The sequence below is a fragment of the Fusarium solani genome, assembly GCF_023522795.1.
Source record: "Fusarium solani strain SB1 chromosome Unknown bctg00000000, whole genome shotgun sequence".
NCBI classification, from domain to species: Eukaryota; Fungi; Ascomycota; class Sordariomycetes; order Hypocreales; family Nectriaceae; genus Fusarium; species Fusarium solani.
In genome coordinates, this window is record NW_027072157.1 from 3,526,088 (window position 1) to 3,542,393 (window position 16,306).

Below are 16,306 nucleotides of genomic sequence, written 5' to 3' on the forward strand. Positions count from 1 at the left end.
GCTGGTCGTCACCGACCCAACTACTAATTCAGCGCTTCGCAGCTTGACTATGGGGGAGCGAACGGGACCCCGTATTCTCTACGAGCTATGGTCGTATGTGCTTGCTTTGTCGTCGGTTGGAGGTTATGAGCTCTCCATTTGCATGATCACAATCCGGAAGTACACCAAGACCTCCGGATCAATTAGCTCATAGCGCTAGGCTCGGCAGAGCCTCCGAGCCTCTAGCCGTTCCATGGCGCGGTCTAAACTTCCGAGCCTATCCACCGGATCGGATCCTCAAAGTAGGACAACAACCCCTTGTTGCTTGCCGAACCATTGAGCTGAGTTTGAGTACATCCTCGAGTCCCACGAGTACCTCGCTTAAGCATATTTCCTTTCCACTCAGTTGACACTCAATTGCACTGAAGGTTAATGATCCCAAAAGTACCCCATGTTGAATTGATCCCAGATACCAAATGTTGACTCGCTTCGTACCGTACATTTCAATCGTCCAAATTAAAACCATTCCTATCTTTTAATCTAAGCCTCGCCCTTCCAGTACTTGGTCGGCACAAAAGGCATCTTGGTCACCACACCCTGGCGCTTCTTTCCTCGGACAACAACGTCCACCTCGGTGCCGGCCTTGTGCTGTCCATTCTTGATGTATCCCATGGCAATGTTCTTGCCCAGAGTAGGGCTGGGAACACCACTCGTGATGGTACCAATCTTCTCACCATCCTTGTGGATCTCAGCACCCTCACGAGCAGGTGCTCCCTGGACGACGAGTCCAACTCGTCGTCGTGTAACACCCGAACCACCCTTGCTCTTCGGTGTCAACTGGGGAAGGATGACCTCGGCACCGTGGAAACCACCAGACTGTCGGCGGGCTTGGGGGATGATCCAGCTTAGACCCGCCTCGACGGGGGTCGTGGTGTCGTCGAGGTCGTGGCCGTAGAGGCACATACCAGCCTCAAGGCGGAGAGAGTCACGGGAGCCCAGACCAGCGAGCTGCAGGCGCTCGGGACCGGCCTTGGCCAGGAGGGCCTCGATGGCGGGGAAGTCGTCTCAAAGGCAGGATACTCCTTGCCGTTGAACGAGATTTCGAAACCATCCTCGCCGGTGTAGCCACCGCGGCTAATGAGCACGGGGTGAGTTTTGCTACCATCGGCGAGCTTCAGCTCGCCATAGACAGCGTTGCCAAAGTAGAGCTCCTTGAGGTTGATATCGGTGGCGAGGACCTCGTTCAGAACCTCGGCGCTCTGGGGACCCTGCAGAGCAACCAGACCAGAGTTGTCGAGGCGAGTCCACTGGACGTCACCGCCAAACTTGCCGAGCTCCTCGTCAAAGTACTTGGTGTCCTTATCGAGGCAGGCGCCGTTGGTCACAACGTAGTACTCATCCTCACCGAGCCTGGTGACGACGGAATCATCCACGATACCACCGGAGCCGGGCCACAAAAAGGTCGTCAGCTTGCTCTGCATGAGGCCATGGTTGGCCCAGTCCGAAGGCGTAACCTTCTCGAGGAAAGCAGCAGCGTCCTTGCCCTTGAAGATGTGCTGGACCATGTGGCTCACATCAAAGAGCGAGGCATGGTTTCGGGTCCAGTGGTGAGACTGGGCGAGCGAGAGGTCGGAATACTGCACGGGGAGCGAGTACCCAGCAAAGGGAACCAGCTTTCCACCCTTAGCGACGTGCAGGTCGTACAGCGGCGTCTTCTTGAGGTCAGAAGAAGCACCGGATGCGCACCGAACGCTCTGCTGCGAGAGCCGGAGGGCAGCGAATGACGTAGGACGGGCAGTGACGGAAGCCAGAAGACGGGGACCAGCCCTCGCAGCCATGTTGAGGCCCTTCATGATGATCCAATTGACGGTATTGGTGGTAAGAAAAGAGTCAATTGATCGATGGAGAGGAAGATGAGGGGATGTAGGAAGCAAGTAAACAAGAGGCCGAGAGGGCGCTCAGCAACTTTTACTCACTGGAAAGTTACTAACCGTACTCCGGGCCGCGCTTGCACCTGCGGTACCACCTTTAACTCTCATCAGCGGGGCTTCGGATTGCCGCGCGCGCCCTATCAACCATCAACCACGGTCTTTCCTTCCGAAAACCGACCCCGGTCCCCCGGAGCGCCCTCCGAGCTCCGAGCGACGGAAAACCCGCAACTCGGCACTTTTGGACGGAGCAATACTGGCTCACTTGGCATTGATTGTATCTGCATCATGGTTGAGTGTTTTTGAACTTTCATTCTCAGCGCGCGATATAGTGGTGCCTCTCAATGAGGCCCAGAGACTACATATAACCAAAAAGTATGCCAATTACAGCTGATGCCCCCGCCGCGGCTCGTCTACTGTGATTCCTCTAAGCGCGCGGACTCTGACCGAGCAACAACCAGACGCCACCTAACAAAATAAGACACCGCAGCAGAGCCTCGCTTGAGTCTGCCGACAGCTTATTGCTGCTCAAAACTGTACTTCAGCCAACATCCCAGTGCCTGAAGACTTTCCCATCGCACGTTCTCGTCATCCGACTGCATGAGCTCCATAATCCGTCTCTTAAGTCCCACTCTCTCCAGTTGGTATCGCTTCTCAGGAACCTCCTTCACCAAGCACCCAACGTCGTTGCAGGCGATGGCGAGCACCTGCTTATCGTTCTCCCATGGCTGTCGCATAATCTCGGCCAGCTTCCGAGGGATCTCTCCATTCTCATACTCGAGGATCTTGCGGGCATTTTCAGCCCAAAAGACTGTGCTTCGGTGAGGTGGCGACCATCGGAGGTGGCCAGCCTGCACCTCGGCCACATATTCGTCAAATGTGGTCTTGGTCTTGGTGTACTCCTCCAGCATTTCCTTGAGGCTTGAGAGATCCTCCAGCAAGTCAGGGTCAGTCAGATGGCGGCTACCGATGTTGTCCAGGAGAGCGGGGAGACGAGCGAGAACAGCGGTAGGGAGTAGAGACTTTTGGTTCTTCTCGAGGAGGTTGTAGAGTGTGGACAAGATTAGTCGGGTTGTCTTTTCCTTGGGCGACAGGCGCAGCAGCTGAGTGTAAAGCAGAACAATGTCGTATTCACTGGGGAGCGATTAGTAAAATACTGTAGGGTACGATCGGGGGACTTACTCGTTGAGGTCGTCGCCAATGTCCTCGGCCTCGAAGCTTATCTGCCAGATGACAAGGAGAGCATGGTAGAGGAGCTGCAGGCCAACTCCGCCGCCCAACGAACCCTCGAAGCCGGTGGAACGAGTGCTCGCGTTGCCGCTCCAGAGACTGGCAGATGAGTTGCCCCCATTGCCAATGCCAGCTGCCGTCTGGAGGATCTTGATGAGGGGCTCAATCGTCTCGCTTCGCTGGTTCCAGAACTGCACCCTTGATACATGACCCAGGAGGAGGGATGAATACTCCTGCACGGCGATATCCTGCAGACCGGCATCGGAGCTCTTGGCCAAGCCAGAAAGGTAAGAGAGCACCACGGGCAGAGCCTGGAGTGTCGCTTGGGACTCGTCTCGAGCGAGAGCCATGAGGGTGGTCAGGGCGTGGGCAGTAAGCAATGGAATAGGGTCCTCAGGGTTGGTGGAGTTGAGCAGAGGCAAAAAATGTCGATAAGGCTCCTTAGTTTTGAATAGGGCTTTGGCTAGGGAGGGAACAGCTAGGAGGAGAAGTAGGTTAGTATCAATTGCAGTCTCGATGATAGAACAGTGGCGATAGACGCAAAGGGTTCTGGCATCCCTGTCTCTTGTCGCGCGTGGGCAAGTGCGAGATGAACTTACCCTCAAGCAAATCGCCTAGCAAAACGAGGATGTACTGGCTCACGTTGGCATGCTTTCCTGCCGTCTCGAGAACACTGGTCTTTCCCGAATCGCCAACAAACAAGACGCGGTATCCATCGATATCCCCCGAGACAATCTCCTTTCGCTGCTCAGGCTTCTTGGCCTTGTCTACGGCGCGAATCTTGGCATACTGCTCCTCGGTGAGGGTGCCTGCCCTGACGGCGCCGTCCCATGGGATAGGTCGCTGGCGGATGTTGCTCTGGAGAGAGGCCAGGTACGTCGGCGGGTCGAGCGACATGATGACGGCGTCGCGGCTGCGAGCAGCAGAATATACGAGCGGTCGGACGATGGGCCAAGGGAGGAGACCGAGGGGGTTGACGGAAGACGGGGGTTCGAATGGGAAAACGGATGAAAAGAGCGAGCTGAGCTGGTGAGATGAGGTTGCCGGTGATGCAACCAAGCAAGCCGCGCGGAGCGTCACAGCTGCCAACCCAACTGGAACCTGGAAACTCTGGAGCTCAAAAGGGCGCTAACCTAGCCACAAATCAAGCCACGATCATGTGTGGCTCGAGCTTATGTGGCTGCATGCATCATGTGGCTAGTGCGCGGCAAGCCATGTGGCTTGAGCTGGTTGCCTGACCAAAAGGCTCTCCAGGCCCAACTTGGAATTGATCCCTGAAGGTCACTCCTCCCAACCTCCCAGTTTTCTTGTTGATGTCGTCGTCTGACGGCCACATCCTTAGCCAAAACCCCGTAAATACCCAATGAGATGGTGGAACCCCTCGGTTGCAGGGACGTTGGCCCCTGGATGATTAATTAGAGCATGCATCAGACGCGTTCGCGCCTCCCGCCATGCAATGAAAACCGCTCGTCCTGACCCATCCTATCCCATCCCAGGGTGTAAAGTGGTGATGGGTGTACGTACCCTCGTGTCAGTCTCAAGTTCCCCAGGGCCAAGCGCTGTAGGCGGTCTAGCTTCAGGGCGGCCATGAACAGGTCGCAGGCCCGGCAGGGTTCTCGTCCAGTTGTCGACGCCCGGCCTTGGAAGCTGTCGGCTCTAGAACACCCCCCCGGTCCATCCCGCGGACCAGGCGCTTTTTGCCCTGAGCTACGTTATCGATAGTTGTCCAGTGAGCGAGCACAGGCTTGGTCAGTGGAGATGTCATGAGCTGGCACCCCGCCATTGTTCGTCGCTGTCCGACACCAACGTCACTCTCGACTCCTGAGCTGCATGTGAAGCTTTTCAACGGACAAGACCTGTTTACACCGACAAGAGAAAAAGGACTGAGTCTTCCCCTGCACTCCAACGTGGTATTGAATTTCGCTGATTTTTCCCTCGTCAGTGTGGATCCAGGGACCCCTTATTTCCCGCGTGCGTGTCAAGTGCCTGGTGACAGACACGTCGTGAGAAATCAAAGAGGTTGGGTGTAAGTGGGAGGTTGGGAACCAGAACGAAGCCTTTCCCGCAGCCCACCACCAGCACCAGCCGCCTAGTTAAAAGTCTTGCTGCAGCGCCCAGCTTTTGGCACTGGTATTTTCTCGACTTTAATTTTTTCTCCCTCCATCGTAACTCAAAGCATTCCCATCTCTCTCACTCCGTCTCCTCACTCAGCATCATCCCGGGGGCCTCGCTTCGTCATCCTCACCCTCACATACCGCCTATACGAGCCGCACTTCTACTTCCAGGTTTTGGGCACTAATACCTAATACTACGCACTCGACCTCACCGCCCGCATTCCTCTCTTCACCCCCGCGACACACCCGCTTCTGCCGCATTCCAGAACCGTTTGTGCGAGGACCTGACAGATTAATCTCGCAACGTTTGACTCACACGAGATCCATTTAAAACCTCGAGTCAATTCGCCATCGGTGTGAGCTTCGACTGGAATTGGATTCTACAACATCCACTGCGACAAGGCGCACTGCGCAGGGAAAGAGAAGAAACGAGAGCACCAACCAACCACAGAAAAGAAGCCGCCGCAATGCGCTTGTCAAGGCAGCTGGTGCTCCTCGCCATCGCTGGCTTGGGATCTGCTAAGCCTTTTCCCCGAGATGATCTACACGATCTCGGCTACTCTTATCTGATGCCCCGCGCCTGCGATTCTTACTGCGGCTCTGACAACCAATACTGCTGTGGCTCCAACGAGGTCTGCCAGACTGCCGATGGCGTCGCAAACTGCGTCAAGGGCTACATCGGTGCCTTCACCACCACCTGGACCGAGACCAAGACATACACTAGCACAATCATGACCCGCTGGGAGCCTGCTCCTGAACCCACCGAGGGCGTCGACTGCGTACCCAAGAACGATGAGCAAGAGGCCTGTGGCTACATCTGCTGCGCCGGATGGCAGACGTGCGCGTACGACGGCCAGTGTTCGGCGAAGCCTGGCTACGACGAGCCTACTGCTGTTGTCATCACCAGCGACGGCAAGGTCACCACCCGCTACTCAGCTCCCTACCGAGTCACTGGCACCACCACCATCACCACTAGCGGCGTCCAGAGCACCGAGACTGAGACTGAGACCACTTCTGAGGCCACGGCCACCGAGACCAGCGATGAGGCTGCGGCTGGTGAGGGTTCGACCAGCGGCGGCGGTCTCAGTGCTGGCGCCATCGCCGGTATTGTGATCGGTTCCGTTGCTGGTGTCGCTCTCCTGCTGCTGCTCTGCTTCTGCTGCATCGCCCGTGGTCTCTGGCTCGCTCTCTTTGGCAAGAAGGACAAGAAGGAAAGTCGTGAGCAAGTCGACATCGTCGAGGAGCGCTACTCCCGTCATGGCAGCCGTCCCCCGCCCTCGGCGTACTCTCGCAAGTCTCGCATGAGCGGTGCCCCATCCGCAGCCGGTGACCGCCGCGAGAAGAAGTCGAGCGGTAAGAAGTGGCTCGGCATCGCCGGTCTCGCGGCTACGCTCCTGGCTCTGCTCAACCTCAAGAAGGACAAGCGACCTGCTAGCACCAAGCCCGCGCGGTCATCCCGTGGGTCTTCGCGATACAGCGACTCTTACTACTCATACAGTGATTACACCGGCACCAGCCCCAGTAAGTCCAGCTTCTGAACACAACAATCAATGCATCTCAAGCTAACAACCCAAACAGGCAGCTCAAGCTCTGGTGGACGAACACACCGCACCCGCCGTACACGAGACAGCCGCTCGAGGTCATACTACTCCCGCTCTCCTCGACCTTGATCTGAGACGGCGGCTTCTCACTCACCCTTCACCACCACCATCTCCCTCCCACATCTGTACATGTCTTCGCATTTGACATAGGGACTCGAGCTGAAATGGATATACGCTCGACTTGTTGCTTCGCACATTGGGCCACTGGCGTTTCCGGTTTCTCGTATATAATGGTCTCCTGTTGATTTTTTCCTCTTCCTCCTTTCCCATCCCCCCAATCCTCCCGCAACCCCCTTCTCGACACTTATTTTTCACCACGATTGTTTTTTGCACGCATGGATTATGGTTACGGTTATGTTTTTTTTTAAGAGATCACGTCACGAGGGAAAGTAGAGATGACTTACCACGAATGGTCAAGAAAAATTCACGAGTTTGATATATAAAGATGAATATATCGATGAGGCACGGCATAATGGAATTAAAGAAAGCAAACCTCATTTTCACACCCAACTTTTGCCCACTTTTATTGTCACCTTGCATGTGTCTGTTGTTCATTAATGGATTAGCGAGCGACCTCTTCAATTGCTCGTTTTTTATACGATCAAAGATCCAAGGTCGCGCTGGCTTCTCAGGTAGGTAGCTAACTCATCATCATCGTCTTTCAATGACAAGAGGGTGATTGTCTTTTTTTTTTTTAACAGGCGGCCAGAACCCTCGTCTAAAATGAATCTTCCTCCGCTTCGCTCCACAAACGTCACAAAACGCACTTTTTGGCGAGATTTCATAGATTGTGCCGGCACCAGAGTCATCATCTCTTTGCTTTTTGAAATTTGTTTCGTAGCCCTTTTTTTGCTACGTGACATGCAACGATGAACCTTCGCCACTCCTGAGACCCAGAAACGCAAAAGAAACAAGATCCGTGTCCGTGTCCGCGTCTATTCATCCTGAACAACGTTGCCCTTCTCGGAAACGTACAGACCGTCCAAGAACTATGATGTACCGTGTTAGCAAATCGTGGCTCTGAGGCTTTGCGTGGATTCGACCCTCTGTCGGTTTGCCTTACCTTTCGGATATCCTTGTTTCGCACTCTGCAGATCTGCTGGATATCGGCGGCGCTTTGGGAGACGTTCTGGATGTCGTTGCCGGAGAGGACGAGCTCGTCCTTCTGGGCGGTCGAGGCCTCGACCTCAACACCGGGCTGCATGACGACGCGGCGGACGAGCTTCTCGCCGACGAAGTTTCGGATCTCAACCTCGAACAGGTCGGTCTCGGCGTTCTTGGAGATGTTGACGTTGATGGGGAAATGGGCGTAGACGTATCGCATCTTGTACTTGAAGCCCTTTGTCACACCGATGATCAGGTTGTTGATGATGGTGCGGACAGTTCGGAGGGTGGCGACGTTCTTGCGGACACCATGGTGGATCTCGATCGAGATGGTGTTCTTCTTGGGAACGGTGAAGTTGACGGCCAGGTGGCTGAGATCCTTGACCAGCTTGCCTCGGGGGCCCTCGACGGTGACAATTCGCGACTTGATGGCAACCTTGACTATAAGACGATAAATGTCAGTATTCCGTTCCTTCTCTCAATTCTTTCGACGCCGTCCGTGGACAATCCCAATAGCCCGGAGCTCCACGAGGATCTTTTTTGAACATGCTATGCGCAGGCGCAAACAAAAACTCCATCGCGAAGAAATTCCAGCTCTGTCGGAAATCGATCCCAGGATCGGCGACGTTTTGAGAATTCAACAGGGAAAGGGCGCAACGTACCCCCTCGGGGATGTCAAGGAGCTCCTGGGAATGAATGTACTTCATCCTGCCGGCTGTGGGAGGGTTAGTTGATGTCGAGGGGTTGAGGGTATCTGGGAGAATCGGCCGCGAATTGATTTCGACTTGGTGCGGGTCGTGGAGGAAAAAAAGACGGCAATTTCGTGTGCGAGGAGTCACGTGCCGTGTGCCCCTCGTGTGGGCAGAGAACCTAAAGCTGGCGGATCCGGGCGTTTTGTTTCTCCGTGGGGAGCTCCAGCCAATGAGAGGCTGTAGTGGGTTGAGAAGAGGACGAGAAACAGCTTTGTGAGTGGAAATCAGAATGATACGGCATTTTTAAACGAATAATAACTTAAGTAACACTTCTGTATAATGTTTTGATTATTTCGTCTAAATTTCAGCGCAATTGAACCACGATTAGACATCCATACCCTCATCTTTACACTCCAACTCGGACCTCATGCAACGGAGAGCTCGGGTGGGTCCCCACCGGTCCCCTGCCCAGCCCCGGCCGATACGTCAGCGCCGCCGACCTCCGACGTCCTCACCACCAAAAGCCCAACCCCATCCGCGCCAGCCTCAGCCTCGCAGCCTCACCCACCCTTCTTCAAACAAACGACAGATAGAGACTCGCCCGCCGTCATGTCGTACTTTTTCGCGACCCCCGTCGATATCGACATTGTCCTCGACGATGCCGACGACCGATCCATGGTCGATGTCAAGCTCGACAAGAACCGCCGCGAGAAGGCGCCCCTCTTCATGGATGGCGAGTCTGTCAAGGGCGCCGTCACCGTCAGGCCCAAGGACGGCAAGAGGCTTGAGCACACCGGTATCAAGGTTCAGTTTATCGGCACGATAGGTACGCGGCACCTTGCGCGGGACATGATGGCACCGACGTTGCCGCCTAGCCCCTGAAACCTCACCTCTCGATGCGCCAGCTTCTCTATCTGAACCATCAGATGCTAACCCGCCACGCAGAAATGTTCTTTGATCGCGGAAACCACTACGAGTTCCTCTCCCTCAACCAAGAGCTCGCCGCGCCCGGCGAGCTCCAGCACCCCCAGACCTTCGACTTCAACTTCAAGAACGTCGAGAAGCAGTACGAGTCGTACAACGGCATCAACGTCAAGCTGCGCTACTTTGTTCGCGTCACCGTCTCGCGCCGCATGGCCGATGTGATCCGCGAGAAGGATATTTGGGTCTACAGCTACCGCATTCCTCCCGAGATGAACAGCAGCATCAAGATGGACGTGGGTATCGAGGACTGCCTTCACATCGAGTTCGAGTACAGCAAGTCCAAGTACCACCTCAAGGACGTCATCGTCGGCCGCATCTATTTCCTGCTGGTCCGCCTCAAGATCAAGCACATGGAGCTGTCCATCATCCGGAGGGAGACGACGGGTGCCGCCCCCAACCAGTACAACGAGAGCGAGACCCTGGTGCGGTTCGAGATCATGGACGGCTCACCGTCGCGCGGCGAGACCATTCCCATCCGACTATTCCTCGGAGGCTTCGACTTGACACCTACGTTCCGCGACGTCAACAAGAAGTTCTCCACGCGCTACTACTTGAGCCTGGTTCTCATCGACGAAGGTAAGCCGCTATTCGCACCCATGGCTCTGAGCAACCTGCTAACAAGACATCCCAGATGCTCGACGGTATTTTAAGCAATCTGAAATCATCCTTTACCGCCAAGCCCCTGATGCCGCCCCTCTCCCCAACGCGGGCACCCACGCGCTGGCGGCGCACCCAGAGAACAAGCAGATAAGCGCTGCTGTTCAGGCATAGTAGATACTTACATGTCATTCTTGTTGATCCGGTGTATATTCTTGTCAGCTCTCTGCGCGTTTTCTAGCATCGGTTCTGGCGTTTGGTTCAAAGATGGGAATAACCGGGTGATGGAAACTAGTGCAGTCCTTTCGTATAAACAAGTCATCCTTCATATGAAACAATTAATCAATCCGGTATGATCCCATAAACATGTCCTACCTAGGTATCGCGCCCCTGTGAGTCTTTAAAGCAAACACGTTTGTTTAGTTTACATGAACCGCCTCCCGCCTCTCACTCGGCGCTCATACAATTTCCATGACATCGTCCGCCTCGAATCCAAACTGGTTGTTGTGAATGGCCGCGATTCGGTCCAGCTCATCCTGATACTGCTTCCGGATGTCCGCCAAGGACACCACCTTGCGCTTTCCAGCCCCTTCGCTCTTCCGCCCAAATCCTGTCGTCGGTACCGTTGGCTCGTCGTAGATCCAAGCCTGCTTGGGGTCCACGCAGCTGAGAGCGTTTATGAGCAAAAGGTACTGTCTGGTGACGGGAGTGTCGAGAATGTCCTCCCCTGTCACCTCATCCCCCTCGCCAGCGCCCCGGAGCTTGTGAATCCGGTCCAGCACCACCGAGGCCGCACCACGGTAGTTGTTGTGTTTGATCCGCCACGAGTAGAGCACCTGATGGTAAGGGAACCCTTCCGTAACATCCAAGGTAGCCTTGGACTTTTGTGCTAGAATTTCATCCACCTGTTGTTGCAAGCCAGGGAAGGGCAGAGCCACAAGTTCGATGGTGTGGTATGTCTCGCACATTCTGTCGACGAGCTTGCGGAGGCTGGAAGACCTCATAGCCTGATCCTTAATCAACAGCAGGGTGGTGTGGGCGAGTTCAAACTGCGATGTCGCCACCGCGGCGTTGAATAGCCGGCTTTGCATGTCCGTCTTGGTGAAGGTGGCATCCTGTTTGAAACCCAAGAATTGTATCGCTAAACGGGCAAACTCAACCACGTACGAGTAGGCCTTTTGTTTCTCAAACAGAGCGACGATGTGCGAGTAGTACTTAGCAGGCCCGTGGTTCAGAAGGTTCCACTCTGTATCGTCAAGTAGTCCGCTGCTGTGGCGGTCGCTTTCGATATTCTCAGCACCTGATAGACTGTTAGCTAATCCTGAAGACAATGGCAAGCAGTAAACTCACTCATGCCAATGGCTGCCTTTTTGAAGTTGATGGCGGCAGCGTTAAAGTCGCTGAGTGCTAGTAGAACACGACCCTGGATGTAGGTGGGAAAGGGGTTCTGGTCACAGAAGGGAGCCAGATCAAGAGCCAGGTCTGCCCTTTCTCTCTTGATGAGGGAGCACTGGATGAGCGATGGCGAGACCTCGATATCACTATCTGGCGCGCATAGGTTTGTGACGAGATCGGTAATACCAACAGCGAGTGACTCGTTCTTGTTGGCGAACCCAAGGAGATGTCCCAGGTTGACCTCGAGAGCCGTCACCAACTGAACATCCTCAGCGCTCTTCTTGGAGGCAGTGCCAGTTTCGCTCTTCTCCCGGCTGTTGGCTACTGATAGCTCTGTGTGAGCGAGCCACTTGAGAAGTTCTAGCCTTCGAAGAGCCGCCACGAGTTGTCTAAAGACGTGTCCAATGTCGACGCGGTGGTGGAGAGCGTCCGCTTCATTGTCAAACTCGAACTCCATATGCACGAGAAGAATGAGCTGGCTGAAGTATGCCCTCCATTGCAACTCGATACTGTCCTGAACCGCCTTGACAACCAGTTTTCTTCCAAATTCGGTCAAAGGATGCCTCAGGTTTCGGGTCTTGGCTTCTGCTGGTGCGGCGATGAGGTTCATCACATCGGCGTAGAGCTCATCTGTCACTGTCTTAAAGTTCTGACCGAGCGTATCCGTGACCTGATAGGCGTCATCGTCCGTGACTCCCCGCCAGAATCCAGACTTGTCGGAGAAGTATTGGATTCTCTCAAGATCCGTCTTGGATGAATCCTCAAACAACTCATGTCGCAGCACGGCCTCTGAGACTTGTGTGTACTTATCCGCGAGTCCATCCACAAAGCTAAGGCCTGAAGCGAGCAATGCAGCATGAGCGACGTGATCTACCTCGGGTGTGGAGAGGTTATAGCAAAGTCGCTCCAGGTTGCTGCAGTCTCTGATGGCTGAGACAAAGTCTGCGCAGACCACCCAAGTCATGTCAGTGTTAGGATCCAGGGAGAGGCCGATAGCTTCTCCTCGTTGCTTATCCATCTCAAGCAGCAGTCGGTAAAATCTCTTCCATTGTGACTCGCTGGACGCTCGGAATGCCGCATAGTCCATAGCTCCAGATGAGGCTCGGTCCAAGGTCGAGGCAGCACCAAGGACAGAGCATATCGACTCTGCCAATCCACGGCCCTTGGCAAACTCTCTTGTAGTTCCTAGTCCGCGCTCATAGATCGTCAAAGCTATTTCGAGTGTAGCCTTTGTGAAACGACCTGGCTTGAGAATGATTCGCAGCCACTTCTCAGTGACGTCGGTTGGATCCCAGGGTCCAGACTCCTCCGCAATCTCAACCGTAGGGTCCGCATAGACACCGTCCCAACTCTCATCCCAACTCTGCGAGATGTTCTTACGGTCCACCTCGAGTCTCTGTACCCTGTAGGTAATGTTGTTCTTCCAAAGGGTCCAGAGTTGGATAGAGCTCTCGGCAGGGGATGAAAGAATGAAATCGGCCAGAGTCCACACATCTGAGGATGACGGCGTGACTGGGACCAAGGCGTTGCTAGGAGAAAGGTCTTCAACGATGATAGTGTGGGGGTCCTTGGCGATGATCTTCCAGAACTTGAACTCTCCAGCGCCGATAGGAGAAAAGGTCGCACAGATACGTTGTCCTCGGTTCCGCCCAGTAACTTGGACCAAGTTGGATTGAGAAGGGTCAATGGCCCATTTGCCAATCTCTTGTGGGTTCCTTTCGGCGTTCAGAATGTCGCCCGTATACAGGATCTGACCATCGTTGATGTTCCAGATACGCATCCTATGATCCAGGCAGACAGTGATGGCAAAGAGAGCATCATCAAGCCCAAAACTGGTGACCTCGACCGACGTGGCTGAGCTGTATTCCATGTTGACCTTGCCGTGTTTTATCGTGTGTTTTCCCTGGAAGGGCAGAAGGCTTCGGAGGTTCTGGGCCCATCCTTGCACATTGAAGAATGACTCGGTCCAAAGGGGCGCAGATGCTATAGATGTCAGTAAAGGCGTACCATTAATGTTTACCATCAACCTACGTTCGTGGGACTTGTTCTTGTCCAGACGGATCATTCCACCGTCGTTGACCGTCACAAGGAGCGTCTCCGCTGTCACAGCCACCATACGGTGAGGGCTCTTGAAGCCTAGGCCTGATGGCGCCTGAACCTTGCCGAGCTCTGAGAGCCCAGCATCAACGGCAGCCCTCTTCCTGAACAGGTCGGGCCGCAGAGTGAAGCTGTAAAGCTGGTATGCCTGGTCGAGGACGAATACGCAGAGTGAATCATGCTCCTCTGGGTCTGAGAACGCCACGCACTCCGGCTGGATAGGCACGGAAAAGTGGAAGTTGAGCACCAGAGGTGCATCAGCGGCCTGGGTCTTTTTGCAGACATCAACAGCCCGGATGCTCAACAGAGTGCCATCCTCAAGGATCCGCCACAGGAAGCTGCGCGGCGTGTCGTGCCATTGCCGATGGTAGATGGACGACGATGTCGCCAAGGTCTTTAATCGAAAGCTCGTCTCGTCCTCACCCGAACCGTCTCGTGCTGGTTTGCGATGGCCCCGACCGTGGATCGAATTGGAGGGTACTCGGATGGTGACAACGTTGGAAGGAGCTGGAGGCTCGAGATTCACACGAGTCTCTTTGAAGAGATACTGCGTCTCGCCTGAGTCCATCTCGCCTCCATAAATCGGCTCGATCGTGGGATGGGGGTGGTGGTTTAGGAGTTGGATGCGATACCGAAAGTAGGCGCAAATCGATTTCTTGCGAGCGAGATGCGGTCGCGTTGCCTGGCAGAATTTCTGGGTGGAACTTGGGCGTCGCGCCTGCGCTAACCCAAAATGGCAATCAGCTCTACACAACATGTACAGGCATCGCGACAACCAACCTCACCGCTGAATCACTCAAGAATTCACATAAAAGCAGTGGTTTAAATATATTCCCGGTTTAATAGAGTACAAGAAACTGTTTTACACCATGAGAAAGACTCTTGAACCACAGATGCACTTCGAAACAAGCCCCCTTGCACCCTGAAAATGAGTTCGAAAACATGGCAAACAAGACCTCGAAAATCAACGCCAACAACCCGAAGGACCATGATCACATACTCCGTCGCTCATACAGACTTTAAATTCGACCATTTAATCCTTATCCATGTCCTTGGGGGCAGGGTCACCGATGCCCTCCTCACCAATCGCAAACAGGGTGTCGCTCTCTGGAAGACAGGGGCTGTCGTAGATCTTCGCAATACGGGTCTCGCCACGGCCCTTCTTCAGGCTGATTCTGGTTGTACTGGCATGAGCGATGATGTTTCCACCAATCGGCTTCTTTGGATCTGGGTTAAACATGGCACTTGGCCCACCGTCGACCTGAGCCACGACCTGGTTCGTGATGACCACTGCGATACCAAACTCATCCGCCAAACGTTGAAGCGTCCTCATGAACTTGGCAAGATGAGTCTGTCGGTTTGAGAGCTCGCCACGGCCGCAGAAGTCAGTTCGATAGAGTGAGGTTGCGCTATCGACGATGAGAAGCGAGAACCGCGTCTCACACATCATGGCGGCAGCCTGGTTGAGAAGTTGAAGCTGATGATCAGAGTTGTATGCGCGGGCGTAGGCAACATTGTCCAGGACCTCCTCTCCGGAGAGACCAAAGCGGTTAGCGACGCCTAACAGTCTCACAGGGCGGAATGTGCCCTCTGTGTCAATATACATGCACTTCCCCTCGCCACCGCCCATGTCGAAGGGCAGCTGGCAGGTCACAGCAAGTGTGTGGCAAATTTGACTTTTTCCAGTTCTGAATTCGCCAAAGAGCTCGGTGACTGAGCCAGTTTCGATGCCACCGGCGAGGAGCGTGTCCAGGTTCTTGGATCCGGTCGTGATGGAGATAAGTTCGCTACGTCGCTGATGCATTTCCGTAGCAGTCGTGAAGCCCATGGGAACAAGCTTAGAGGCTATAAAAATGTTAGCTGCCATCCCATCATGGATCTCGACATTTTTTCACGCACCCTCGGCCAGAATCTTGGCTGCCTTCTGCTCTGAGATACCCTTGACTTGTTCCAGCACCCGTCGTGGTGTGTAGGCGACCGACTCGACCGTGTTGTAGCCTCCATCAACTACAAGCTGAATATCGCGCTTCGTCAAACCCGCGACTCCCTGCGTAGATAATGGTCAGCGAATGCCGCAATCTCCAGATACTGAATACTTACCTCCAAGGCGGAGAGTGGCGTAGGGGCGCCAGGGCCGGGCATGCCGCCATCCTCACCCATCTGAGCCTCGTCGTATTCCTCACTCATGTTGATTGACTAGATTTCTCAATACAATTGTTGAGACAAGCGAGACCACAGGGTGAATTGAAAGTGTGAGGAGAGAAATTGGTAATCAGGCAAAGGAGGAGGGGGATGGTGTTGATGGAAAGCGCGGTGGGACGCGTTAGTGGAAGGCAACAGCGCCCACCTCGCTACGCCAAGTCACGTGATTTAGATTACATGCTTCAATGACAGGCTCGATGACAGGGATCGTCATCAGATCAGTACTCAGCTCAGCTGGAATGAGCTTGGCTAAATAAAACATCATTTTTATTGGCTTCGTGTGTTCAAGGGGCTTTCATCTCGCCCTGGATATCACATGTCACGATTTGGCACTTGGGATGGATTTTTGTTTGACTTTTTTCAATTATTATTCATATATTGTA

At 54.3% G+C, this 16,306-nt stretch overlaps 7 protein-coding genes across 7 annotated transcripts; 2 read left to right on the top strand and 5 right to left on the bottom strand.

Moving 5' to 3' along the window:
- Positions 1-519: 519 nt before the first annotated feature.
- Positions 520-1,832, bottom strand: MRS44_001127 (uncharacterized protein; the record flags this gene model as incomplete). The annotated part of the gene is made up of 2 exons (XM_065623565.1): positions 520-1,043; positions 1,088-1,832. The coding sequence occupies 2 exons, from the start codon at positions 1,830-1,832 to the stop codon at positions 520-522; spliced, it is 1,269 nt and encodes a 422-aa protein (XP_065480009.1).
- A 593-nt stretch (positions 1,833-2,425) lies between these two features.
- MRS44_001128 (uncharacterized protein) lies at positions 2,426-4,034 on the bottom strand (the record flags this gene model as incomplete). The annotated part of the gene is made up of 3 exons (XM_046275081.2): positions 2,426-3,041; positions 3,090-3,615; positions 3,737-4,034. The coding sequence occupies 3 exons, from the start codon at positions 4,032-4,034 to the stop codon at positions 2,426-2,428; spliced, it is 1,440 nt and encodes a 479-aa protein (XP_046139028.1).
- A 1,684-nt stretch (positions 4,035-5,718) lies between these two features.
- Positions 5,719-6,997, top strand: MRS44_001129 (uncharacterized protein; the record flags this gene model as incomplete). Its single annotated transcript, XM_065623566.1, has 2 exons — positions 5,719-6,772; positions 6,834-6,997. The coding sequence occupies 2 exons, from the start codon at positions 5,719-5,721 to the stop codon at positions 6,995-6,997; spliced, it is 1,218 nt and encodes a 405-aa protein (XP_065480010.1).
- A 790-nt stretch (positions 6,998-7,787) lies between these two features.
- MRS44_001130 (uncharacterized protein) lies at positions 7,788-8,663 on the bottom strand (the record flags this gene model as incomplete). The annotated part of the gene is made up of 3 exons (XM_065623568.1): positions 7,788-7,841; positions 7,916-8,392; positions 8,619-8,663. 3 exons carry the CDS (start codon positions 8,661-8,663, stop codon positions 7,788-7,790), a joined length of 576 nt encoding a protein of 191 aa, XP_065480011.1.
- A 594-nt stretch (positions 8,664-9,257) lies between these two features.
- Positions 9,258-10,403, top strand: MRS44_001131 (uncharacterized protein; the record flags this gene model as incomplete). Its single annotated transcript, XM_046275082.2, has 3 exons — positions 9,258-9,474; positions 9,594-10,208; positions 10,264-10,403. 3 exons carry the CDS (start codon positions 9,258-9,260, stop codon positions 10,401-10,403), a joined length of 972 nt encoding a protein of 323 aa, XP_046139031.1.
- Positions 10,404-10,687: 284 nt separating this feature from the next.
- Positions 10,688-14,289, bottom strand: MRS44_001132 (uncharacterized protein; the record flags this gene model as incomplete). Its single annotated transcript, XM_046275083.2, has 3 exons — positions 10,688-11,529; positions 11,580-13,607; positions 13,656-14,289. The coding sequence occupies 3 exons, from the start codon at positions 14,287-14,289 to the stop codon at positions 10,688-10,690; spliced, it is 3,504 nt and encodes a 1,167-aa protein (XP_046139032.2).
- Positions 14,290-14,754: 465 nt separating this feature from the next.
- MRS44_001133 (uncharacterized protein) lies at positions 14,755-15,908 on the bottom strand (the record flags this gene model as incomplete). Its single annotated transcript, XM_046279327.2, has 3 exons — positions 14,755-15,566; positions 15,621-15,768; positions 15,822-15,908. The coding sequence occupies 3 exons, from the start codon at positions 15,906-15,908 to the stop codon at positions 14,755-14,757; spliced, it is 1,047 nt and encodes a 348-aa protein (XP_046139033.1).
- Between the last annotated feature and the right edge of the window lie 398 nt (positions 15,909-16,306).